The sequence below is a fragment of the Anser anser genome (assembly GCF_964211835.1).
Source record: "Anser anser genome assembly, chromosome: 2".
Classification (NCBI taxonomy): Eukaryota; Metazoa; Chordata; class Aves; order Anseriformes; family Anatidae; genus Anser; species Anser anser.
In genome coordinates, this window is record NC_139721.1 from 40,889,670 (window position 1) to 40,915,032 (window position 25,363).

At 39.3% G+C, this 25,363-nt stretch overlaps 1 protein-coding gene and 1 long non-coding RNA gene across 11 annotated transcripts in view; one reads left to right on the forward strand and one right to left on the reverse strand.

The window, feature by feature from the left end:
- Positions 1 to 468: 468 nt before the first annotated feature.
- Positions 469 to 3,095, reverse strand: LOC310894060. The gene is made up of 2 exons (XR_014579542.1): positions 2,540 to 3,095; positions 469 to 2,418 (listed from the first exon to the last, which is right to left on the reverse strand). It is a non-coding gene; the product is annotated as an uncharacterized lncRNA (long non-coding RNA).
- A 128-nt stretch (positions 3,096 to 3,223) lies between these two features.
- The window catches only part of LOC310894059 (DGAT1/2-independent enzyme synthesizing storage lipids-like), a 36,155-nt gene continuing 14,015 nt past the window's right edge, over positions 3,224 to 25,363 (forward strand). For 7 of the 10 annotated variants that reach the window (XR_014579534.1, XR_014579535.1, XR_014579536.1 and 4 more), the window contains exons 1-7: positions 3,224 to 3,451; positions 7,589 to 7,922; positions 10,334 to 10,498; positions 15,465 to 15,658; positions 17,739 to 17,799; positions 19,514 to 19,653; positions 21,661 to 21,775. Coding sequence is in view for 2 of the 10 variants with exons in the window: in XM_083823760.1 (XP_083679886.1) it covers positions 7,592 to 7,922; positions 10,334 to 10,498; positions 15,465 to 15,658; positions 17,739 to 17,799; positions 19,514 to 19,653; positions 21,661 to 21,765 (996 nt within the window). In the remaining 8 variants the exon portion in view is untranslated. Of the gene's footprint in view, positions 3,452 to 7,588; positions 7,923 to 10,333; positions 10,499 to 15,464; positions 15,659 to 17,738; positions 17,800 to 19,513; positions 19,654 to 21,660; positions 23,987 to 25,363 lie in introns of those variants that run through there. The other 3 variants (XM_083823760.1, XM_083823759.1, XR_014579541.1) reach the window with 3 other exon arrangements.

The window sequence follows — 25,363 nt, forward strand, 5'->3', positions numbered from 1 at the left end:
CTAAAAGAAAGGATTATGAAGTACTAAAATAAGCACAGATGATAAAGCAACAGGAATTAGGAGTAATAAATCTAAAAGCATTCCTTGTATCACAGAACCATGTGAAAGGACTAGACAGCATCATTCTCTATCCTATCCTGTTTTTCAAGCACATTAACATCAGTTAATATGCTTCAGTCATCTGTATTCTGAAAGTAACACAACTTTCAAACTCCATGTGCTCATACCTGATGGTAGGGGCCATGCTGCAACTTGGAATAAAGCATTAGCCTTGGATAGAGGATATGTAATCAGGACAATGGCTATCTTTCAAAGTGGGGATTTGATCCTAGAGCTGCTGTATCTCAGACAGCTCAGAACAGTTTGTTAATAAAACTCAAGGTTTTTCTGGGCTATTTCATCTTAAACATGCATCCCTACATTATCTACAGCTTATCTGAAGTGAGATGGAGTGAAACTTACTTTCTGTTGTTTTTTTTTTTTTTCTATCATAGTTGTCTTAGAGTATTTACTGGGTTCTCACAATGATGGACAAAAATGTTATTTAGAAACACCAAGTGGTTTTGAATGAAGAATAAGACTGATTTTTCTACTAAAAATAGTTAAACTCCCCCCTCTCCGCCCCAACATGTTAGAATACTGCTCTAATACAGAATTCTAATATAGAACTGCTCTAATATAGCAACTAGAACTAGAAACTGGTCTTACAGAAACTACCAGAAAGTAGAGCTTCTTTTCATAAAAATACAACTGTAATTGCCTATGAGATGAGACCCCTACAATGCAAATTTTCTAGCTTCTCTATAATATATATAAAAAAAGAAATGAAAACCCAGCAAATGGAGATGACCTTTCCCTGGTCATCTCCAAATCAAACACGTTTATGACTTTTTAAGATGCTGCACTAGGGGAAAAAGTTCTGGTAGATTTGGAAAAATAAATTGTCAATAATGTAAATAAAGTTATAAAAACACACAATGGAACAACCCCAGTTCAGAAGTCCAGGAGGTTATGTAAATGTAAAAGATAGTCAAAAAAGCATGACAAAGACACGCAGAGTTTTTTACCCAATTGATGCTAAATTTATCTTACCTAAAGGTGATGTCAGAATGGTGCTGTTGTTTTGAAAACTGTTGAATTTCAGTCCAGCTGGTGCAGTAGCTAAATAAACCTGTATGTCTGGAACCAAGCCTGGTATAACTGCAATATCCTCTTATTTATTGCATTTATTTATATAACAAGTAGATCCCGGAATCATATCCAAGGCTTCAGGACAGTCAAATCTATGTCAACATTGCTTAAAACATCATGTCCAAACTGCTAAGATTCAGGAATACTAAATTCAGTGAGATACTGCACAGAACAGCATGCACGACTTCAGGAGTAGCGTATGAGAACTAAAGCAGCATGACTTAAGCTGTGCTGAAGGGCAAAACTACTCTGGACTGTGTGGTTTGGACTCCTGTTCATGTCCAGGCATATTAGCAGACATACACTGAATACAGTCTGCATGTGAATGAGGTCCCCACACCAATTTTATCAAATACATAACATCAGCACAACCCTGACGTTATTTCCAACGAATCCCTTTTTTTTTTTTTACTTTCAAAAATGAAGTCTATTGTATTCATAGGGTTCTTCCAGAGTTATTTCTATAATGGAATATATTACTATTTTTCCCTTCCCTATACCAAACCCCTCCCTCCCCACAAAACAATAAAAATAAAAAAATCCTTCCCCAGTAAAATCCTTAAAAAATCCCTCAATATAGCAACTGCACTTTACTCTGTGGTAGGAATACCAACATTTCCTTAATATTCCTTATCTTTGGTTAAAAAGATTTAAGCCAAAGAAGTTTTGGTTTATGGAAATAATTAGAGAACAAGTAGTTGAGTTGTACGCAAAACATGTCAAAAATACCAAACACTGTAAAAACCAAACAAACAGATACCAGACATTGTTTAGATAATGTTATTTGCATATCATATTGCCTTCCTGTTGCCCTAATCAAACTGAATAAAAATTAAGTCATTTTACTTCTAATTGTCAAACTGCGGAATAAGGCTGGTATAAATTTGTCTGTGTCCTCCATGTTCAGTGTGAATCTAAGGTTTGAAGTTCCTGACCATTTCAAATGTCACTGGAAAGAGACCTCTGTATTTTTAAGTCTAAGCACAAATACTTGCAGTTGTGTAGGCATATGCAGTTTTAAACACGTTACATTTTTAAATGGAAAACAGGGGAACGGGGAAGGTGGGAAGCATGAATTCTGGTCAGTGGAGACCTTTTGGAGAAGTTGCCGAGTGCGCAGTGTCAGGAAGGGTCCCAGCAAGCATCCAGGACACTACGAGCATCCCACACAGACTGCAGAGGTTCCAGGCCAGCCGACAGGAAGCAAAGGACGACAACACATGGCTTCTGCAGGAGAATGTGAACACAAGTGTTATAAGAGTCTTATGAGGAGCAGCTGAGGGAGCTGGGGTTGTTTAGTCTGGAGAAGAGGAGGCTCAGGGGAGACCTCATTGCTCTCTACAGCTACCTGAAAGGAAGGTGTGGGGAGCTGGGGGTCGGCCTCTTCTCACAGGGAACAAGTGATAGGACTAGAGGGAATGGCCTCAAGTTGCTCCAGGGGAGGTTCAGGTTGGAAATGAGGAGACATTTCTTCTCAGAAAGAGCAGTCAGGCACTGGGACGGGTTGCCCAGGGAGGTGGTGGCGTCACCGTCCCTGGGGGTGTTCAAGGAAAGGTTGGACGTGGTGCCTAGGGACATGGTTCAGTGGGTGACATTGGTAGTACGGGGATGGTTGGACCAGATGGTCTTGGAGGTCTTTTCCAACCCTAACGACTCTGTGATTCTACGAACATGCCTTCGCATACCTACTGGTTGAAAAAAAGAAAGATCTTCACCAAAAGCCCTCACACAAACCACGGTCCGGCAGTGTAATGAAGGCAACCCACTGCGCGGTTGACCACCCGGTTAAGAGGGCAGCGAAGACGCCGAGCACTGCCCCTTTTCCACACCGACCCAGATCCCCAGGGGACCCACCGGGGCACCGGCCCCGCTCCCCGGGCTCCGGGAGCCCAGCAGCAGGGCTCGGAGCAGAGCCGGGCGGGCGGGCGGCGGCACAAATGGCGGCGGCTCCCCCTGGCGGCCGCCTCCGCCACGGAAGCTGCGGGCGGCGCGGTGCGGTGCAGGCCGCGGTCCGGGCGGCTCCCGCGGCCCCGACGGCGCGGGGTTCCGAGCGGCTCCCTCCATCCCTTCTCCTCCTCCATCTCCTCCTCCTCCTCCTCCCCTCACGCCGCCGCCCTCGTTCCCTCCGCCCCGCGAGGAGCCGCCCGAGCCCCGCCGCCCCGCGGGCACCCGGCCTCCGCGGGGGCGGTGGGCGAAGGAATAAAAGCAGGCCCCGGGAGGGGCGCGGGGCTGCAGCCGGAGCCCCGGCCAACAGGGGAAGGTGAGCGGGGACCGGCACCGGCACCGGGCTCGTTACCGCGGGTTTGTAATTGGGGAGCGTGGGGCCGGGGCTGGCCGAGTGACCGCGGCTCCGGCCGGGCTCCGCAGGGCGCTTCTTGCTGCGAAACAGCACCGGGGCACGCTCCGAGCTACAGGGTCCTCCCCCTTAGGTCGCAGATGCTGTTAGCCGCGTTGTCAGGCTCTGAAGTCGTCTTGTTTTCGTTTGTTTTGGTGGTAGCTTTGCTAATTCCTGTGCAAATACCTCCTGTATCTGGCCGGCACAGTAGAAGGCGGCGTGTTTCTGCTGGCTGGGGCGTGTTGTAACTGTTGTTTTTCAGTAACTTTCCAGTTTTGGGGCACTGGGATGCTTTCCGGAGGTTCCACCTGGACTTTTCAGGCGTGTGGTGAGACTGCAGCGTGCTGGTGCTCTGCTTCTCGTGACACGGTGAGCCATGGCTCAGGTAGCCCAGTGTCTGCCGAAGAGAACAGCTGCAGTTTAATTAAGGGCTCGTCTGGGCCATATACTAGAAATTAACGAAAGGAATTGTATGTTAGCCTTGTTTCCAGTCTCCGTCAGCGCAAAGCCTTCAGTGTAAGTCCACGTGCAATGTTGTTAGGCAAATGAGAAGTTGTACCACTATCATCTAGTGACAGTCGCTATCGGTCACACCATTAGGAAGTTTGTATTGAAGTTAAAAGCATGCGGCTCGAGCTGCGTGGCAGGAAACGTGTTAGAGATGCCAGCTAAATAAGTCTTTTAAGGGTGCGTTCATACTACAGAGGGATTCTGCTGCAAAGTTGGCCAAGGTTGGAACTTGGTAGTAGGGCACCCCTACTGCAGTTTTTAGGTTTGGGTGGTGACAGATGTCAGCCCACCTCTGACAGGGAGGGCAGGACAGTCTCTCCTCCTTTGCTTGAAGGAGGTCCCGATCAGAGTAGTGTCACTGGTGCTTCAAGAAGTCAGGATGCTTAATTTTGTAGTTTTAGCGCTGCTGGGCAGTCATCAGCTAAACAGCTCTGAAGTGGGGCAGCCCAAAATGACTGTCTATTAGTAGCGTACATGAACTGTGTGGGGCCTTTATTAAATTCAGGGCATGCGTGTGCTTTTTTGGTGATGGAGAGAGAGTCTGTCATCCCCGCTGCGCTTACCTTTGGTAGGGCGTTAGGTACAGCTGTAACGTAAATCACATTTAGGCTTGGAAACAGAGCATTCCTGTGGACCATCAGGGCCTATGCCAGATTTCTTAACGGGAGAGCAAATTTACAGGCTGGGGGAGACCTTTATCTGGTGGATGGTAAGTTGAACATGGGTCAGGATGGCTGTCTGCATGCTGGACTGCATGGGCAAGGCCGTAGTCAGGGAAGCATTTATTTCCCTCTTTTCATCACTCATGAAACCACGTGTTTAGAGCCTCACGGTACAAGAAAGGTGCTGACAGCCTGGAGGAGACTCAAAGAAGGGCCACCAACACTGTTAGGTGACTGGAGCACATTGCAGACATGGGGAGGTGGAGGGAGGTGTGTGTGTGTTTTTCTTGAAGATGAGAAGGATTAATGGGGATCTTACCGCTCTTCTTAGCGAGTGGTTGCAGGGAAGGTGGGATTAGAGTTCTCAGCCACGGGACAGGAAGCAACAGGAACAAATTGTAGTAAGGGAAATTCTAACTAGATCAAGGAAAAGCATTTTCACTGTGAGGGTGGTCCAGCACTTGATTAGGGGTTGAGAGAAGCAGCAGGATCTCCATACGTGAAGATACTACAAATGGGACTGGACAGTGCCTTGAGCAACCCAGTCTAACTCGTTGGCTCTGCTTTGTGCAAGAGGTTGTATTAGTGCTGTCCAGTGATTCTTTCCACTCTAAAATATTCCATGATTCCCTTCAAGATTAGGAAACAGCATTATTCAGAGTAGAATTGGTGGTCCCTAAGGGAAGGCAGTACTTCAGCTGTTATCTCTGTGGTTGGCAGGAAAGAATTTTTATTTATGTTACAGGTTACTGCACAGGTACATAAGCAAACCTATAAAATTGCAGTGAGATGCAATACCTCAAATGCAATCACATTTCATGCAGAAGGCCAAGTGATATTTTGCAAGACCGACATGTGTGGACAGGACTTAAAATTTACTTGATGAGGATGTTGTGTTTGGAGAAAGTCATAAACAATTAAAAATGTAGTAGGAGGGAAAGCATAACTTTCAATAATCTTTGAAGTTCTGTATCCAATTCTGAGTTTTAAAAAGCTCTTGTGCCATAGCTCATGCCTACGTACTGTTCTCTGGTTAGTAGGTGGAACCAGTGGAGAAGTCCAGGCATGACGATCTGGTAAATACAATGTTGAATCCTACTCCTAAATCCTACTTGGTCTCAGAAGTTGTGTTCTTTGGACTTCTGTCGTTGTTTGCTGCCTCACAGCTTCTGGAGTTAGTCTCTGACAACTGGAATGAGAAAGAACTTCCCCTTGCTCTCCCACATGCTCTTTCCCATCCTTTTGTCCAAATTGATCCTCCCTGCCACCCCTTACATGCACACGCATGAAATTGGTGAAGTGCCTTTAACTTATGCCATGTGCTTATACTTAGCTGAAGATTAATCAGCTGTTCTTCTCATTGTCCTCGAGAACATGCTGCAGAGCAGAGTTTTGTAAGCCTGGATTGGTGGAACAGGCATGGATCGTGGGAGCAAAGCTCTTGTCAGGAGATCCTCTGTCTTCTCTTGAATAGGAGTTACCTGGAGCAATGTGGGTATAGGCCAATTTCAAAACACAAGTGAAAGGAACATCCTTGCTATATCAAAATGGGGGAGGAACAATTGAGACTGGGGAAATAAGTGAGCTGAGTTCTGTTCTGGTGCATGCTTCAGTGTCTCATAGCAAGTGTGGAGTAAAACTGATCTGTTTCTTCGTATTTGCTGTCATTGGGATTCTGATAGCATTAGCAAAATTATCTTCTGGATTTCAGTCTCTTGTTGCTTGTGAAACAGCAAGAGTAAAGGAGTGATGGATACATGTCTCTCTGCATAGGAACTCTGCAGTAATATGTTGTAAGTCACATTTTAGTAATAAAAAAAACCCTCAGATTCTTTCAGAAATTATTGGTTTTAATTAAAATCCATCCATTTCCCTCTGCAAGTCTGCATTATAATTGCAAAATGCTTTTTTTCCCCCCTCCCCCCCCCTTAACTTGATTAACAGTTACTCCAAGTTTTGACTGAAACTTTTCTAGACTAGGAATTTTTTTCCAAAGATATTTCTCTTGTTCTAGAACTCTAGCTAAGATATCCCAGCATACAGGTTGTCTCAGGTTTGTAAGATGAAGTGAATAGCAAATTTTCCCCTAAACCCTACATATCAGAGAAAAAAAGTGTTACTCCAGAACTATACGAAGTATGAAATATCAGCCCAGAGAGAAGTAACACTGAAACTTCTTAGGAACTGGCACGGAAGAAGGTTCGTATGCATAGACACAATAAATCCTGAGCAATTAAAGCTTTCTGAGGACTTTTTGTGATCTTTTTCTCCTCCATTGTGGAACCTCCCTGTGTTGTCTTCTGGGACTTGCATTTCATGATCTGTAAGTTTCCAGATGCAATTAAAAGTTTCTACATGAGCAAGACTTGCTTACTTGAGGCCATCTTCTTACTGAGTCATTGTATGTTCATGGTTAGTGCAAGTGTTTGGTAGGGTTTTTGTAGCACTGAATTTGAGATTGTACTGTTTCCTTCTGGAGTAAATGCTTGTGACAAAGATTTGAGTGTACTGCATATGACGTAGGACAATAAATTATACTAATCAACTAATCAATGCAGCTTTCTGAGAACTGGAAATAAAATAGATGTCCTGGATCTCTATAAGATGTGCAGTTTTTAATGAGAGAAAATAGCTTGAGAAGAAAAAACCATTCTATCTTTCTCAAATTAGAGCTGTCAGCATTTCCGCTACGCAAAAATGACCGAAAAGAATCAAGTAATGGTTTTGCTGTGTGAACCATTCTGTTTCTAACATGGCCTACTGGCTTGTGTAGTACATGGTATACAAATAAAATGCATCAGTATTTTGTATGATTATGCAGTATACGCAGGTTTATGGCTGTCTTTTTTAAGGCTTTATTCATCTGCATTTTTTTTTTTTGATTAAACAGAGGATGATAGGTGGAAATGAATCCTGTACTGCAGGACCAATATCGCTGTCCTACTTAACCTGTGTGGCTCACTTACTGGGAGAATGGACTGGTGTGGAGCATCTTGAAGATTATCTGGGTTATACAGTCTACCTTTCATGGTTGCTGCTTCCACTTGCAATAGCTTTTATATTTCCAGGAATTTTCTTCCTCACCTTTATCTACAGTACTGTTATCCTTCTAAATATTTATAAAAGGAAGAGGAAATTAAGTGGAGATAATTCAGGTAACATTTGGGATGGTGCAAGAAAAATGTTGACTACCATATGGGATCGACATGGAAGAATATGGCATGGTAAGCAAGATCTGACTTTTCATTAAAAGGTGCTGAAGCTCTTATTGCTGGCTTTACCTTTGAGGATTATCAATGTACATCTGATTGTTGTTGCTGTTGGATGAAATTTGAAATTCAGGCCATTTTTTTCCCCCAAATCAATGACTGCCAGTTGTGCTTCAACCATTGTAGAGTTGGGAGAAAAAGCAATTGAGACTCTTTTGGATGTAAAGTTTTCAGTCTTGCACTTTTATTCCTTTTCTGCTACCTTGAGATCTTTCATCTAGCTGAATATGTGCTATTTTTCAAACTGTTGAATTGTTTTTCTTTTTTACTTTTTAATAACTACTGGATTTTCCTCATTCCAGGAGGACTTGAAATGATAGCTATGTTAAAAATCAAATTAATTTGCCATGTCCCATGAACTTTTTAGCAAGCAATAAAAAACAAAAACCTTCTTTCTGTTCTTTGAGTGAATATATGAACACTGGAAGCTAAATGACAGTTACCTAATAGCTAATATTTCTGCGCGTTTGCGTAATTTAATTACAAGTAACCAACGTAATGTCAAACAGTGGCTAAAAGGAACCCTCAGCATTGGTTCATTCACTAGTTACTACTTTAATTTGACTTCAGAGCCCAAAAGTGTTACAGAACCCCACTTCTTGTATTTTCTTTCTCTCTATGTATTTTTGACAACTGCTTTCTCTAGTAGAAGAATGTCAAAACTAAGGGCTCTGTTCCTTGTCCCTCTACTATTATATCTTTTATAAAGACAGACTTAATAAATGATTTGGCTTTTCTTTCTAAGGAAATCATAAGCCTCTTTCAGAACCATTCACTCTAAATGCAGCTAAAGGAGAAAGAGATGTTTAAGAGCAATTTACATAAAGGACAAATCCTTCTTGAAAATCATCTCTATTTGTTCTCCAGTCAAAGGGAAGAGGGTTTTCAAGGCATTGATAGCCAGATGGTGCAGCGGCTGTATCAGATGGGCTTTGTAAGACTAAGATGTAACTTTCAAATCTGTGAAAGTACACTAGATCAAAATCAACAGCAAAATCAAAGAGCTTAAAATGCTCACTTCATAATGAAAAGCTATTTACTTTTTTCATAAGAAAATGATTTTTTAAGGCCTTGGCTCTTTTCATCCGTAGTAACTTTTTTCTTTTTTATAAAAAGCCTAACTTTTTATTTGCACAGAAAATATTCTTATCCAGTCCATCATCTACTGATGTGACTTTTTTTCTGCCCTGGCAGCTGCTTCCACCTTCTCTGAACACTTCTCTTACTAAATAATGAAATGTTTTGTGATATCTGTTTTCCCCACTTGGTTAATTGATATATAACAGGAAGAACTTTTCCTCCTGAAATCTCACAGCAGTGGGAAAAAAACCAACCAAACAACAACAACAAATAACAGAACCCTAAAATGGTGTGTGATACCTGTAACCTGTGCAAATGTTAGACACAGGTATCATTCTGGTTGTGCACAGCTGGCAGGGAGCTCAGCTAGCGGTCACTTGTGATGGCAGAGGTGATAGGTAGGTGTGTTTGCTATAGGTTGCAGCTACACAGGTGTAGAAAGTAAAACAGTGGGAGAGGAGCCAAAAGTACAGACAGAAGTTTAAAAAAGAGGGGCGTGGGGGGATTCTTCTGATAACTTCAGAAGTGGCAGTTAAAAAGAAAACAAAAACAAATGCTAACAAAACTGCTCAGTATTAACTGAATATGTTTTGAACTGGTCTATTTTGTTATTTTGTGCTAACTGAATATTTTCTTCACTGTTAACTAAATGAGAAATACAAGTACAGTAAGAAACTTGTATGTGTTCGTGTATGTTTCAATTGAGCACATAAAGCCTCAGACAGCTTTTAGTGCTTAGTGATGGAAAAAATAGAGCAAGTATAACTCTGAGATAAGTAACAAAGATGAGCTTCACATGCTGGAATAAAAAGAGCCACATAAATGGATGTTGTCATGTCAAATCTTCTTAAACAGTTACTCATGGCAATGAACTTGACTTTGAAAGGTAGCTAATAGCTTGAAATAGTAGCGTTTCAACACTTCTATCCAATCTGTATTTTGATTTATCTTGAATGATTGATTCAGAGGGCTACAGCCTTGAAGGCAGTGAACTGAAAAAAATAAGGTAAAATTATACAATAGTTGAAGAGATCCAGGCTGTTGTTTTTGTTGTTGTTGTTCTGTCTTCCTTTAAATGTAGATCATCTGATTTAAATGAAGCTTGTATTTCCTGTGAAAGCAACTTAGTAAATGCTGCAAGTCACCTCCTGACATTTTAGCTGTCAGTTTGTTCTAACACTTCTCAATGGATACTGGTTTCAGCTTGCCAGCTTGATGCAAGTTAGTTTCTTTGCGATAGAATTGTATCATACTTTGACGTCCCTTATGTCTTTGATTCCTAACAGGTTACGAGATTTGTGGTGATGAAAAAATTCCAGAAGGACCTGCACTTGTTGTGTTTTATCATGGAGCTTGTCCTGCTGACATTATCTATTTCATATCTAGACTTCTTTTAGAAAAGAAGAGATTCTGCTACATAGTAGCTGATCATTTTGTCTCCAGAATACCAGGTAACATGCTTCATTATAAACGATCAGTTTGAAAACTCTATAGATGCTTTTTTTTACAATGTAAATAATGAAAGTTGAAGTGCAAGAATACAGCTTTCAGAACAAACTCTCAGACAAATGTAGTTGATGTCTGTTGGAGAACAGATGTTCTCTGTAAAGAGCATATTCAAGAATCAGTTCATGCAATTGGCCCGTGCAGGAATGGGTTGTACTCCTGGCTGGGCAACTCCTCTAACAACTCTAAAGTGTTTAGAAACAAAGAAAGAGGCAATGGGAGAAAAATTTGTCTTTGTATTAATTGATAGCCAATACTTCAATGAGGTGTTTCCTCTTTTTTTTTTAATATAGGCAGAATGAGTGGTTTATAACCTGATTAAGAAATACACTGGAAGCAGTGCCCTTAAAATTGGTGACATTAGTATGGGAGAATAGGGGATGCCTTTGTGTATCCCACTCAACTGAGCATGGCGGGCAGTTGAGACTATCCCCAAGAAGACTTTAAGTAGAATCTTGCCCAGAGGAAAGCCGTGGCGGTGTCCAAGTTTGTGTGAAACATGTAAAAAATGAAAAGTATGTTTAGGGCAAACTTTTGGCTGGACAGCCTAGGGAAAAACCATGCTGAAATAAGTCAAGTTAGTTATGTGGAGATTTAGTTTTTTTTTTCTTCTGGAGGGGTAGGAAAGGGCAGTTGAATTTCCAAAATACATTAGTATCCAGTTCTCTTCCCAAATAAAATTTAACTAAAAATCTCATAATTTGTCTTGTGAATTTATAGGACTGTTACGTAATGTACTAATATACAACATCAGCAATGCTTTTACTGAAAACAGTTTGTATCAGAGAACTAATTTTGCCATGAAATTATTTCAGCCTTAATCCCTAAACACAGAACCTTTTCATGTGGGTAGTGTTAGGTCTTTGTCTCTACAACTGCTTTTGCCAGTAGACTAGGATTTGGGTTGATTATCAAACTTTTTGTATACATCTGACTAGTGCAATCTATTTCATAGTTTATCGGGTATAATATGGAGTCAAATATAATAATTATGTACAGTTGTTAATTAAATATTAGTTGTAGTGTACCCTCAGGAAGATCACTGGCAATACCAAACTGGAGGAGCATTTGACCATCCAAGGGTTAGAGCTGGTATTCAGAGTAACTTGACAGAAAAAGACTGGCAGAAACATTACAAAGTTCAACAAAAGTGAATGTGAAATTATGAATTTGGGATGAAATAATCCCATATGACAGTACAGGTGAGACTGAGTATAAATTGGCTTTGTCAGGAAGGAGTTCCTTGTTCTAGTGGACAACAAGGTGAACATGAATCAGCAGTGTGCCCTTGCAGCAAAGAATGATAGAATGGTTTGGATTGGAAGGGACCTTAAAGGTCATCTAATTCCAACCTGCCTGCCATGGCCAAGAAAGAAGATTGAGTGCATGCTGGCCTTTTTTAGCATGTGTGTAGTTGAGGGAAGAAATTATTTCTCTTGGTTTGGCACTTGTGAGAGCACATCTAGCAGTACTGTGTCCAGTTTTGGACTCCCCAGTATGAGAAGGACATTGGCATATTAGAGCTGTATTCAGTGGATGACCGGAGGCTGGAGTGCACAATGAGGAGAGGCCGAGAGAACTGGATTTATTTGGTCTGTAACAGATAAAGGTGGGTGGAGATATTGCTGTCTTTGATTACTTAACGGAGGGGTGCAGAGAAGTTGGAGACAGATTCTTCTCAAAGGTGTACAGCAGTAGAGTGATAGGTGACAGACAAGCTGCAACACAGGAAATTCCTGTTAGACAGGTGGAAAGGTATTTTATAATAAGGATGATCACACACCTGAACAGATTCCCCAGCTACTCTGGACAAACTCCATCCCTGGAGATTCTCAAAACTCAGCTGGCTGAGGCCCTGAGTAGCCTGGCCCAGATGGACCACTTTGCATGGGAGGTTGGACTAGATGGCCCTTCCAAACTAGATAACTCTGATTATGTGAATGATTTAAGGCTGTTAGGGAAGACAAGTCCAAGGAGCCCAGATTGTTGTTCTGGATTGTGTCTCAAAGCCTGTACAGTAATCTGTGACTGGCAGCGTAGGTAGGTGGAGCTTCTCTTGTGAATCAAACCAGAAAGATGGCCATCCTTTTATCCTAATACATTTAGACACACTTGGATCAGATGATTTACTGATCCTTCTGTTTTTATGATTTGTGAATCTATTATGAATAGCCGTGAGGAATGGCTTGTCCCATGAATCTGAATCTTGGACCCATGCCAGTATGCAGCTGACAATATGCAGTCTTACTGCTTCCTCTGCGCTGGGTGCTTCTGTACTGAATTAACTGTGATTAACTGGATCGTATTTATAGAATATTACTGTGCCCCCTGAGGGATTCATGAGCCTGCAAGGGATCAAACAAGCTTCTCCTCTAAGTCTCTCTTAAACTAATAGAAGAACTCCTCTAGATACCTGGAAATTCCTGTTGAGTATTGCCTAATGCATCTCTCTTTCATGTAGATGCAAAAGGAAATTGTCTCAATTTATACTAAATCAGTACTATGTATGCTTCTCTTGCCTGTCTTTTTGGGGCAGAAAGACATGGAATGCAGTCCTTGAGCTAATTTTCTTTTTTTTTCTTTCCTTTTTTTTTTTTTTAATACTAGATGTTGGTCACAGGGGAAAAAAATCATTCTGGTACTCCCTGGTCCTTTAAATTCTCATCTGTGTAATACCCAGGATTATGTTGATTTCTCGAAGGTTGAATTAAAATGAAGTCTTCTCCTGAATAGTGGGGAATAGAAGAGTGTGCTAGGGCAAAGGGCAGAGTCCAGGTTGAACTGTTGAATAAAATCAACTTTGGATTTCTTGGTGTTTGGAAAAATTAGCATACCTTGATGTTCTGGCTTTGCGTTTAGGATATTTTTTATTGTTTGAAGAGGAAAAAGTAGATTCCTGGTGGTTGTCATGCTATAGCCAGGTACTACCCCAGTGCTTCTTATGATGACCCTTACCTTGGGTGTAGAGTACCCTGGCTGTTTCTCCCGGACCACTGGATTAATTCCTGTCTTTCTGCTGCTCTGACTTGCCAGGTTCTTCCTTTCTGCTGTTGGAGTAGAGGTATTAACAGTAAAGTATGATTTGCTGACTAGACTATGAAATACAGCTCAGAATATAAGGTTTACAGTAAAAGTCAAAGGGGGAAAATATGGCTGAGGAACTTTGTGGAGACCTGAAACCTCACCACTGTTCCCTACTACAAAGTATGGCCTATATTCTGTTCCTGTTTGTTTGTTGTTTTTTTTTTTTCTGATCTATGAAATGGACAGACTCATATGGTGTTATCCCTGCTCCTCCTGCATGTCTGCTGTGGAAAGGAAAGCTATTTTCACAGCTCCTTGGAGTCCATCTTCCTGCGTGATTCTACCTTTGCTATGCCTGTTTTGTATCTCTCCTGATTTCACTGACAGAAAAGAGCTGCGAGATGAGCAGCTTCCCATCCCCAGGTGCATTCCAAAGAGCTTTAATGAGTTTGGGAATGTAAAACCTTGTAAAAATTAAAAATAAGCTATTTAAAATCCCAGAATCAAAACACCTGAGAGAAATGAAATGTGAAAAACTAATTCAGGAGTCACCTGTGCAAATGGTACTAGATGAAGCCTGCCAGTGTTACATGTGGTACAAAGCAGATACAACAAGCTGTGAGACAGCTACAGCAGAGCTTGTGTTCTGCTGTTATGCTCATGGATAGATTCTGATTGTGTGTATGTAGAAATCAGGAGTAATTATACTCATGTCACCTACAAAGATTCATTGGAGTTTAGCTAAGAATGAACTGATGATATGCTGCCTCATGATCTCCTTCCAGAGTCCTTAGTTTATGCACTGTGTACAAAAGGACAGAGCTTTGTCTTCTTAGCTGTACCTTCTTTTGTGTGTGTACGCAAAACAAATGCCTGTTCGTGTTAACAAATCTTCGTTTGCAGGGTAAAAAAAAAGGTGATCTGTTATTGAGGGTTAGGCTTGACTAGATCAGTTCTGTGCCCTTGTTTGTAGTTGATCGGGTTAAGTTTGGCTCAGTGGGAAACTTCAAGAAAGAAAAAATCTCTCCCATGCTCCTCAGTGATCTGAAGCTCCTGTTTCAGTATGTAGTACTCACAAATGCTACATAAATTGAAAAATTATTGGTGTAAGTGAACATGACTGGCTTCCTGCTAGTTATGTTCTTTTACATTAGATTAGTTGTCTAAATTGAGCACATGTGTGTCCATTTGATGATTGTAAGCAATTTTTGATGTTCTGCTGTTCATTGAAGAACAGGGTAAGTATGACATTTCACATTTAACATATGAGGAGTTTATGTAACTTTGCAATTTTAGACTTTATTAAATGAAAAATCTTCACCTAAGATGTGTATACGCAGTCCGGGCTCACCAGATCCTTCTGTGGTGAGCTGCTGTTATTTTCAGATGAAAAGCCACCTGGGTACTCAAACTGACCCGAGGATTCAATCCCTGCAGTGATCAGGAACACAGGGAATGCTAAGTTCTGTTTGTCATCTCCTTGTGCGTGGACTACTCTGTGTGTTAACAAAACAACAATTTGCTGGAATTTTCTCTTATTGGACTTTATTTGAAAAGTAGAGCATGGGCAAGGAGACAGTGCCCCAGAGCAGACTTAACTACTCTGAAGGGATATATGAAATATGCCACAGAGTTCTTGCCTTTTTTTTTTCCCAGTTTCGTCCTGATTGTGAGATAGCACGTGCCTTTACTGGAATGGAAAACATAAATTTTCAAGTTTTTAGACTTAAATTTACAAGCAGAACTTAATGCACCAATCCTTCTAGCAATATCTTTGGGGTTTTAGGCTAGCAGACAAATTTTAGCCATTGTGTTCTGTCTTGGCAATTTCTGCACAATGATAGTATGAATTAATGTGTTCTGAATTGATATCATCTTACTTTGCAGGTTTTAAAATATTAGTTGACGCATTTGAAGTTTTGCATGGACCAAAAGAAGCATGTGTCAATACTCTGAAGAAAGGCTATCTGTTAATTATTTCTCCAGGTGGAGTTCGGGAAGCACTTTTTAGTGATGAAACATACGTTATTATGTGGGGTAATCGAAAGGGCTTTGCTCAGGTTGCCATTGATGCAAAAGTGGTAAGTATGACTTTTCGCAGAAGAAAAGCAAAACAAATGCTCACTTACTGGTTCTTTCTTCCAGGGGAAGCTGTTTTGATTATCAAGTATTTGGTGTTACGTTGCTGAGTGTCATGAATACAGTCTACTTGCTTTTTTAACTAAATTTCAAGACTTTTGTCCCTTTTGTTAGAAGATTTTGGAGTCACCTACCTGGGAATAGTGTGGTCAGGAAATCCAGAGCTTAAAAGAATAAGAGATGAAATCCAGGATAGTTTCTACTTTGTAAGCTTGTGCTGTTTTATACCTACCTGGTCAGGGTTGTGACGGATCTGAATGGCTGGAAAACAAAAGTATTTCTCTTTTTCCTACCATTGAAGTACACTGTGACTCAGCAGACCTGCCTGTGCTGTTGTACTCATACTAGAAGCACTGGCATTATATACTGCATTGGTATTTATATGCTAGTAAGGGATGTCTGGGGCATATAGCAGCAGCAAGAGCTGCCGCTCCTTGGTGTGAACTATTTCTCTTCAGTTCTGTCAAATATTAAACATTGTCTGGGGTCCTTGTAGACAGGTGGTTATTTATATGGGACCGACTGTGAAAGGCACAGAAGTGTATGATACATTTGAATTGTATCTATTTTAATAACCCTTTCAGAGTCCCTCTCGTTCTATTTGTACTTGAAAGATGTATTCATATGTGTATAGGTGTGTATATTCCTGATTTAAAACTGTCACTCCAAGAGTTTTATATGTAGGTACTGTCAAAGAGAGACTAGTTAAATCTCTGAATTTTATACCAAACTAGAATACTTTTAAGACCTAATTTTAAATATATTTCACTTTTATCAGGAGGAAGATAACACAGTTTACAGGATATTTTCAACAGATTAGATTTTACTAATGCACTGTAATAGCATACAAAAGGCCATACTTGGGGTTTAGCTATGCTTGTAGTGCTTATATCTATTTTATTGAATGTATATTCAGTTCCTTTGTGCACTCACAAAGATCTTGCAGCTTCAATTCCACGCTCCTGCCCAATAACTGAGAGATTCAGAAGAATATAAATAGTGTTGGAGGCACTCTTAATCATGAATATAATTCTTCTTGGAAAGAAAAATTGTTTCTGAATGTCAGTACTGGGACCTTCAGCTTCCTTAGATTGTCTCTCCTCAGCAGTTTGCTTGCCAGAGTTACTGCCATATAAACCAACTTGGTACATGCAGAAATCTCTTATTTCTGTGTCAAAAGCAAGCTGTTCCAAAGAAGATGGTTCTAGAATAAGGAAATGCATTACCATTTGTCTTAGGCAACTGCACTTCTTATTCTCTATTGTTGCACTGGATTATTTATAAACTTTTAAAACAACTTTTTAAACGACTTGATACCTGTATGAAAAGTTTAATTTACTAACTCATTTACATGCTTTAAAAAAAAAGTTTGAAAGAATCTGGATGTGTGAAAATCTTAGAGTTCTCTTTTTGATAATTTGTTTGTAAATTGATGTTAAAAATCTTCATGTAGTAGAAAGTCCCTCCCCACGCAGTCCTTGTAAATCTTGACAGCTGTTTGCAAGTTCAAAAACAGCAATAAAAGCTTAAAATATTAACACCATTCCAAATATTCATCAGCAGAAGTGACTCATGGACCTGTACTGAATATGACACATCATGTGTGAAGCAATGCAATCAGCACAGTAGAGCTGAATCAGACAAGTTTAGGGTCCCAGTCCTGTCAATTCTTTGAGCATAACTATAAATTAGGGAAGAGGTTTAACCACTTAATTCACAAATGTGCAAATACTTCTAGACAAGAGGCAGCTTAAATGCTTCACAGGTTCTAAAAACCTGTGCTGCTTTAAGAAAACGGACTTGCTGAAACGTTGCAGTATTTGAAACCTTGCAGTATTGTCCAGGCCGAAACTTCATGGGAGAATGTCACACAAGAACTTAATGAATCCTTGTTTTGCTCTCTGTATGTCCTTGTATGACAAACACTTCTGAAATTAATTTGCACATTGGGTTTAAGTGAGGTAGGAGTCTTTTAGATAGTGTTATCTTCATTGAATTCTTAATATTTTTTTTCCCTCCTAGCCCATCATTCCTATGTTTACACAAAATGTTCGAGAAGGCATTAGGACATTAGGAAAAATAAGTAAGATATTTTATATATACTTTTTGTAGTTTATTTTTCCATATGTGTTTAGCCCATCTCTCTAGAAATAAGCCCCATATAAATCTGAGATTTGACATAGCCTTGTTTCTTGAGGTTTGCTCACCAGCAGAATCCAGAGATTTTTATTTAGATTTAATATCAGCATTATATGTGGTATTGGCTCACCTAAGTTATTGTCAACATGATAATGTGCTTACAAAAAGAAGTAGAAGAAAGGAAAAAGTAGCCAGAAAAAGGCGAATAGCTAATGTCTGCTAGACCAACTCTAGGTCTTTTGCTGTCTGTTAAGAAGCAAGGGTTTACAGTTGACAGTATCTTTAAATATTCTCTTAATACTCTATGCTTAGACCTCTGTCTTCAAAGGGTTTGTAATATATTTCATCCGTAGTTAGTATACTGTGCAGCTCTAAACCTGTAGTTTCTCACAAAATCTTGCTTTTGCCTGCTCTCTTTCCTCGTTTTTGGGAGTTCCAGTGCATTAATAGATGGGTGTTTGTCTGAAGAGTCCACCTCTAGGATAATCATATCTCTGCTGATCTGCTCTTGTTAACTGCCCCTGCACCTTTTTTTGTGTTCTTCAACTTGCTGCTAGCAGAAAGGACCTGAACAGTCTCCTCTGTACAGCATGTTCTCTTTAAAATATGGCATCATCATCTTAATCAAAGGACTGCAGGACAAAACAGTTCTATTTCATTTCCCCTCTAATTAGAAGCTATATATTGCATGGAGAAAGCCCAGGCATCCAATGTAGATGTGCAGAGTGATTCACACATTCTCCAGATTCTACAAAAATAAATAGCAATTAATTGTTACTGTGTTCTAGAGAATCTTCCCAAACTGTTTAAGCCAGAAAAATATTGTGACTTGTGTAATACAACAGAGGTGCTAGACGATTTTAATTCTTTTCATTGCTGGACACATTGCTCTTGCTTGAATACTATTTGAGTATTCTTTGTTCTTATAAGTTGTGTACAGAAAAATTCGTGTCTGTCACTAAAGGTGTTTTTTTTTTTTATGCCAACACTAAGTTAAAGAAATTTCTTGTCTAAAATTGAAGAAGAGAATATTAGCACTCATTTTGCAAGGAATCTGTTCTAGTTGCATTTGGGACAGATGCTTAGGAAGTGACATGAGGAAGAAGTGTCCTCTTACAGCTGACTTAATTTTTTTGTCGTTTTCTTCTTTATGTATTGTTTCACCGTAAGCAGTGTGTGGTCTGAAAGAGCAATTCAGCATTTCAGCATGACTGGCTTTTAGGTAGATAAGACTATTTCTGATCCTTTAGACCTCAATGGGATTAAACTGAGCAGTCTTCTACCAATACCAGTTTCTTATGCTAACCTGTAAAATTAGCTAAATGGTAACCCCTGTTGTATATGTTGCCTTACTCTCCAGAGGCAGCTATAGAACTTTCTCTGCTTTCATCTTTGCAGCTATTCTTTGGGGGGGATATTTCACACTAAAGTGAGTTTGGAAGCAAGTCTTATGTCAGTGTTAATGCAAATTTTGGAAAATGAAAGGTGGAATAGTGCTTGAGATGACACATTTGAGAATCTGGGTCATGGGCTGGATTACTTGACAATCCAGTTTCAGTTTTAAAACATGGTGAGGGAAAAAAACAACCTTGTGGAGTAATCTGTGTGTCTCTCTTCTCTCCGCCCCACCTGTTTTTTTTTTTTTTTTTTAATATTAGAAATACTTAGAAAACTATATGAACGTATTAGATTGCCAGTAGTTCCTATGTACGGTGGGTTTCCAGTCAAGTTTCGTACATTTGTTGGAGAACCCATTCCATATGATCCAAATATAACTGCTGAGGAACTGACTGCTAAGGTAAGACAGATTTACATATATATATATTTAAAATATTTACTGATCTGGTAGAAAACACTGGAATATTCTTGTCAAGATAGCAATTCCTGTCATAGAACTAGTTGTAGAAGTTGATGGAATCGTGGTAAATTTTGTACTTGCTTATCTCTAAATATCCCTCCTAAATGCGGGTGCATTGCTACACCTTGCAGATGTTCTAGGCCTTTTAAAGTCAATACTGTACTCTTTGTTTGCTTCAAGAAACAACTTGCTTTGGGGCCTAAGGAAGTTCAGTCATACAAGATTGCTCTGGGCTGCTAAAGAAAGTCATGGGCTTCATCCAGGGAAAGCGTTCTGGATCTTGATCACTTAGAAAATTACCAATGAAGCCTTTAAAATACAGCAAATCTGAGGTCACAAACTGTTGAAATTCCATGCAATGGAACAACTAAAGCTGAATCATTTCATGGCTTTGTACAGTCTGTTTCCATTTCTATTTCCCCCAACTTTTCACCCCAGAAATTAACTCTTTGAATGTTTTCCTTCTTCAGATTTAGGTGGTTTGTAGAGAAGCTTGTCAGGTTCTCATATTCATTCAACTTATGAATAGATTTCACAGCGCAGATATAAAAACGTGTGTGAAGCAGTCAGATTGAGGGCACTGAACCAGCCGTTTTGAAAGCTTCACAGGGGGTCATGTTTAGCGTTCTAAAAACTTCATCTGAAAGATCTTTATTTTTTGACAATGCAGGTGTCAGTTCAGTTTTCTGTCATCACCTGCTTATCCTCTCATTAGATCACTGCAAAATGACTTCTTGAAATGTTTATCTGCATTGTCTTATGCCCTGTTTATGGCAAACTGAGTGCTTCTTCTGGGGGTTCAGTCTGACAGAGCCTCAGCACTGTTGGTTTGCAGAAGCAAATGGGTGTGTTTAAGTGACTTTCAGCCATGCTTTGGAATCTTACATTTGTACACACCCTCGCTTCCTTCTGCCTTAAGGGTGCATTCTACTAGATAGAGCCCATGGAATATGAATCCCCTAGAATCCCACATTGATTTTAATGTGCTTCATCTCAAGTTTCAGACTATGGTATGGTATTCGTTTTCCCATTATGTATAGCAAAAAAAAAAAAAGTGAGCTTAATAGAAGCTTTACTCCTGTAAGGACATTTAGGACATGGACAGGGACCTGCTCCCAGGACTTAGCAATTGATCACTTACTTCACAGGAACAGTGAGAGCTTGTACCAAGAATCTCTTCCCCTTGTTGACCCATGGTCTGCAAAAGCAACAGGTCTCTGTTCTGTCTCATGCCTTAAGAGTTTAATAGTCTGTGCTTCTGTAGACAGAACAGGAAAGTTGCTGTGTGTCTTCACCATAGCTTTTGTGTATTACTGCTTTTCAATGTTCCCAATACAGGTATTATATAATAGAATGGCTGTTATTAACTTCTGGGCCTGCTACATTTTTGCGTGCAAGCGAATAATGTGGTCATATGCAGTTATTTAGGTTTGATCTAAGCATGCTTTGCTGGACCAGTTCCTTTAGGGGACTTGGATGCAGGGATAATTATTTTGTAAAAGCCAAATGTACTTAGATGGGTCACAATTGTGTTTCCAGTGCTGCTTCTGATCCTGTGTAGAAGCAAAATTCTTGCATACCAAGTGTTACTGATGCAAACCTGGGCATAGACAGAAGTTTGAGTTGCAGTACAGTATACAGGTACTGACATGCTTTATAGATCTAGGTCTCTGCTAGCTTACTCCATCACCATTTTACTATTGCGTATCACTAATAGAGCTTGTGAACACAGCTAACACAGATGAAAGATACTAGCTTGCTGGTTTGTTTCTTGGTAGTGATCCCACAGACAAATCATGTGGGCTTAATAATGGAAAAAATAGTATTTTGTGCTTGCAATAGTTCTCCAGTATTTGAAAGGATGAAAAAGAGCCTAGAAATGGTGTTCGTGTGTGAACAATATAAAGATGACTTAATTTGACCCAACCCTTTTCTCTTTCCTTACAGACAAAAGCAGCACTCCAGGCCCTAATAGAAAAACATCAGAAAATACCAGGAAATATATGTAGGGCTTTAATGGAACGATTTCAAACGCGACAGAAGGAAGACTAAGGTCTTCTGAGTAAGCTACTATTTAGTTACAATATTCTTAAAGTCATAAATATGACTTACTCGTTCTTCTAATCATAGTTTTTTTTAAATACTGTCCTAATGATATTGCTGTATATTCTAAGATATAAGACACTTTCCTTTGCTCTTTCCCTTGTCCAATATTGGGCTGAGGAGCCCAAACTTTGTTTGCCCCATTACAAATGATTTAACTTTTGATAAATGCATTCCTATGTTGAAAGTGTTTATGCAAAAATGACACTTAAAGTATTTCTGTTCATAGTCTCATCTTTCTTTTTCCTTTTTTTTTTTTTTTTTCCCGCGTCACCTATGGTTGCTGCTTTAATCTGGATGTTAGACCCAGGAGAGCTAGGGTCTTACTGTCTTAATCATCATCACAGCAAATAAGTTTTATAGGCCAGATTAACTCTACAACACTTATTAAAACTTTCTCTAGGTTATTGCTTTCATGCTGCTGACAAACCTATTGCTGACAGTAGCAGTTAACCTTCTGTGGCCTGTAGAACCTCTAGCTGTGCCTGTAAAACCTGCAGTGAAAACTGTTCGGTTTTACTGGGTTTGCTCAGAAAGCAATGAGTAGAGAGTAGAGAAAAGAACTGCAGTGAACCAAGCAGGTTTGTTACGGAAACCAGTCTGATGTGGAGCGAATCACAACATGACAGCATGGCTGCTATTCCAAGCTGAGCCTTAATGGATATTTACCCTCAAGTACAGTGTTGTCCTGTATACTTCACAGTGATTCTGAATGTGCAAATTCTCCTTCAAATGAATGAACCAAGCACTTAAACTTTAAGAAATGGAAATGAGGGTACTATTTAGTAACACAAGCCCAGAAAGATTTATAATAAAGGAAAGAAAAAATTAATACAACACTCCTTTAAAAAGTGATGGTTCTTTTGAAAAACAGGGTGTGTGTGTGTGTATATATATATATATGCATATATATATATAGTATACATTTAAACTGTTAAACCTCCATATTCTTCAAACATAGTTTTTATGTGAGTTATTAAATCAGGGTTGAGAGGGATTTTCTATGTACTTCCCTCAAGTAAAAACAATTGAATGAACAGGAAGAAGTTGTAGGGTTGGGCTTTTGTGCACTTACAGTAAGTTACTTTTTTTCTTCCCTGAACTAAAGCCTACACTTCTATTATCCCAATAGGAAATATCTGAAATATTTCCTTTGATTGCCAGCAAGTTTAATCTACAGCTCTTTAAAGAGTTCTCAGATACTAATTTGTTTTGGAATGAGGACAAATTCCCTAAGAAAGGGTAAAAGAGTTTTTCTTTATATTATGTGGTCTCCTTTCAATAGTGTTGGGTTTTGACCTTTTTTGACTCTTTTTTTTTTTTCCTTAAAGTAAAGAAGACAACCCCCAAATTTTTAAAAGAGCAGTTGTATTCAAATAAATATCCATTACCCCAAACAATTAAGTATGTGCTTTGGTTTATACTCTTTTTAAACTGTGAAAATCAGTGGGATTGCATAACGGCATCTGGAGGATACCCTACATTAGAATAATATAGACTCTTTCCCATACAGTGATAAATCATGGTTTGAAAAACCCAAAAAGCTTTCTTATTTTATAATGTTGTTGCTTTATATCAAAAGCCTTTTATGCGGTGCTGAATTAATTTTTTTAAAGCTTCATGAAGAATCATGTTGCACCAAAGCAAATGCCCATTCTGAAGTTTTAAAAAGTATCAAAGTTTTTATTTGAAGGCAAGATTGTCCTTTAAATTTATCAGAATGTATTTCAAAAATATTGTGTTCAAACAGTGTATCATTAAAACTGATAATGCCAAGGTGTCACGTTGGAGTGCGACATAGGTATGACTTTTGTTTTTGATATCTATCTTGAGGAAAATGTAAATCAGTCTGTGTTGTGAAATTGTCAAAGGCAGCTGAATGTAATTGAGTGTTGAGGTTGTCTGTATGTAAAAGAAAACTCGGTTTAAAAGTTTCCAGTAGGCGTGAACAGACCTTTTGTGATCTGAGATTTTGTAAAATTTATTTTGCTAAATGTGGGATATTTGATGCAATTTTTGTCCCTTGAAGTATTGAAAGATGAGTATGAAAAATGAAGGGCAGTATTGCAACTCTTTAAGTGTTTGTACTTGTATAGGCCTTTCATATTTATTTCTATATATAAAATTGTATAGAAGACACCTTTCAAATAAAATTGACAGTTGGAACAGGTTTCTGAGGTTTTGTTGTGTTTAAACTAAATGAAATTATACATGGCCTGTCCTGCTGAACCTTTATGTACGTAATACCCTTGAAAAGTTCTTCCTGCCTAGTGCTTGAATAAGGGGTGGAAGGATCAAAGACCAAAAAGGAATGAATTAAAGGGAAAGTAATTGAGGCAACAGTGGAAAACAGGACAAAAATCCCATAAGGAACAAGGTCTGAGTTTTAATAGTTGTAATCAATATAGTAGGAGGCCTTAAGAGGCACTGCAATACCACCAAGATTACATTTAAGATTCCACAATAAGAAATAAGTCATAAATACTGACTAATAGGATTTATTTGTGCAAGTAGGGTAGATAATCATTTGCACACCCAATCTCATTGAGAAGGAGGGGGGGACAGATCTGGAGACTTACACAAACAGGATTACAAACTACTTTTAGCTGATTTGGTTTACTGCGTGTTAGGCAGAAGTACTTAAAGGAAAATTTCACAGCATTAGACTAGACCACTGATTACATGATTAGCCTTTGGATATGCTGAAGACTTTCCAGATTTCTCCGTGCAAACAGCATAACCAGGATGTGCATTTTTAGGTTGTTTGGAAGTAGGAATAGAGTGACTGCTGTACTGATAGGTATTTGTCATTATCTCTCAGCAAGATAACAAACCTCCTACTGGCCAATTTACTGTCCTGTTGTGTAACGGCAGAGCTCAGCCTGGCCATCTATTATTAGGATGCTTTCATATGAAATTAATCACTGAAATGCAAGCTAGAGCAGTTAATCAGCATTGTCAACACAATTGTGCGATTCATCTTGCACTGGGTTTGCTGCACAAGTATACCATTATGTTGCTTCATCTTGTTACTCTGAAGAGAAAGATACAGTTACGGTGACACTTAACTTGTTAGCTCTGCAGTGCTTAATCCCTATTAAGCCTGTCGTACCAACAGGGTGCCAAAAGTAAATGTGCTTAGAACTGCTGCATGAGTGTAATAGCACGGAAGATGTATATTAAGAAAGATAATGCTCCTAAACATTTCTGCTGAAACTTCATGAGACTATATGATGCCACTTATTTTCTTAGTTCTATTCATCTCATTTCTACAAAGGTCTTTGACAATACAGACCAAAGATGCTAATTCCCTTTTAAATATATATATTAAAAATACATTATATAATTAATTATATAATATATATTAATATATATAATATAATAATTATATATAATTAATATAATATTATATATATAAAATATATATTTAACATTCAGGACTAGCCAAAATGGATGGTGGTCTCAACGCGAATTATTCTTCTCCTCATGGGTTATTCACAGTATTTGCTTGTTTGCTTTCCTTAAATAATTTTGTTTTGCACAGACT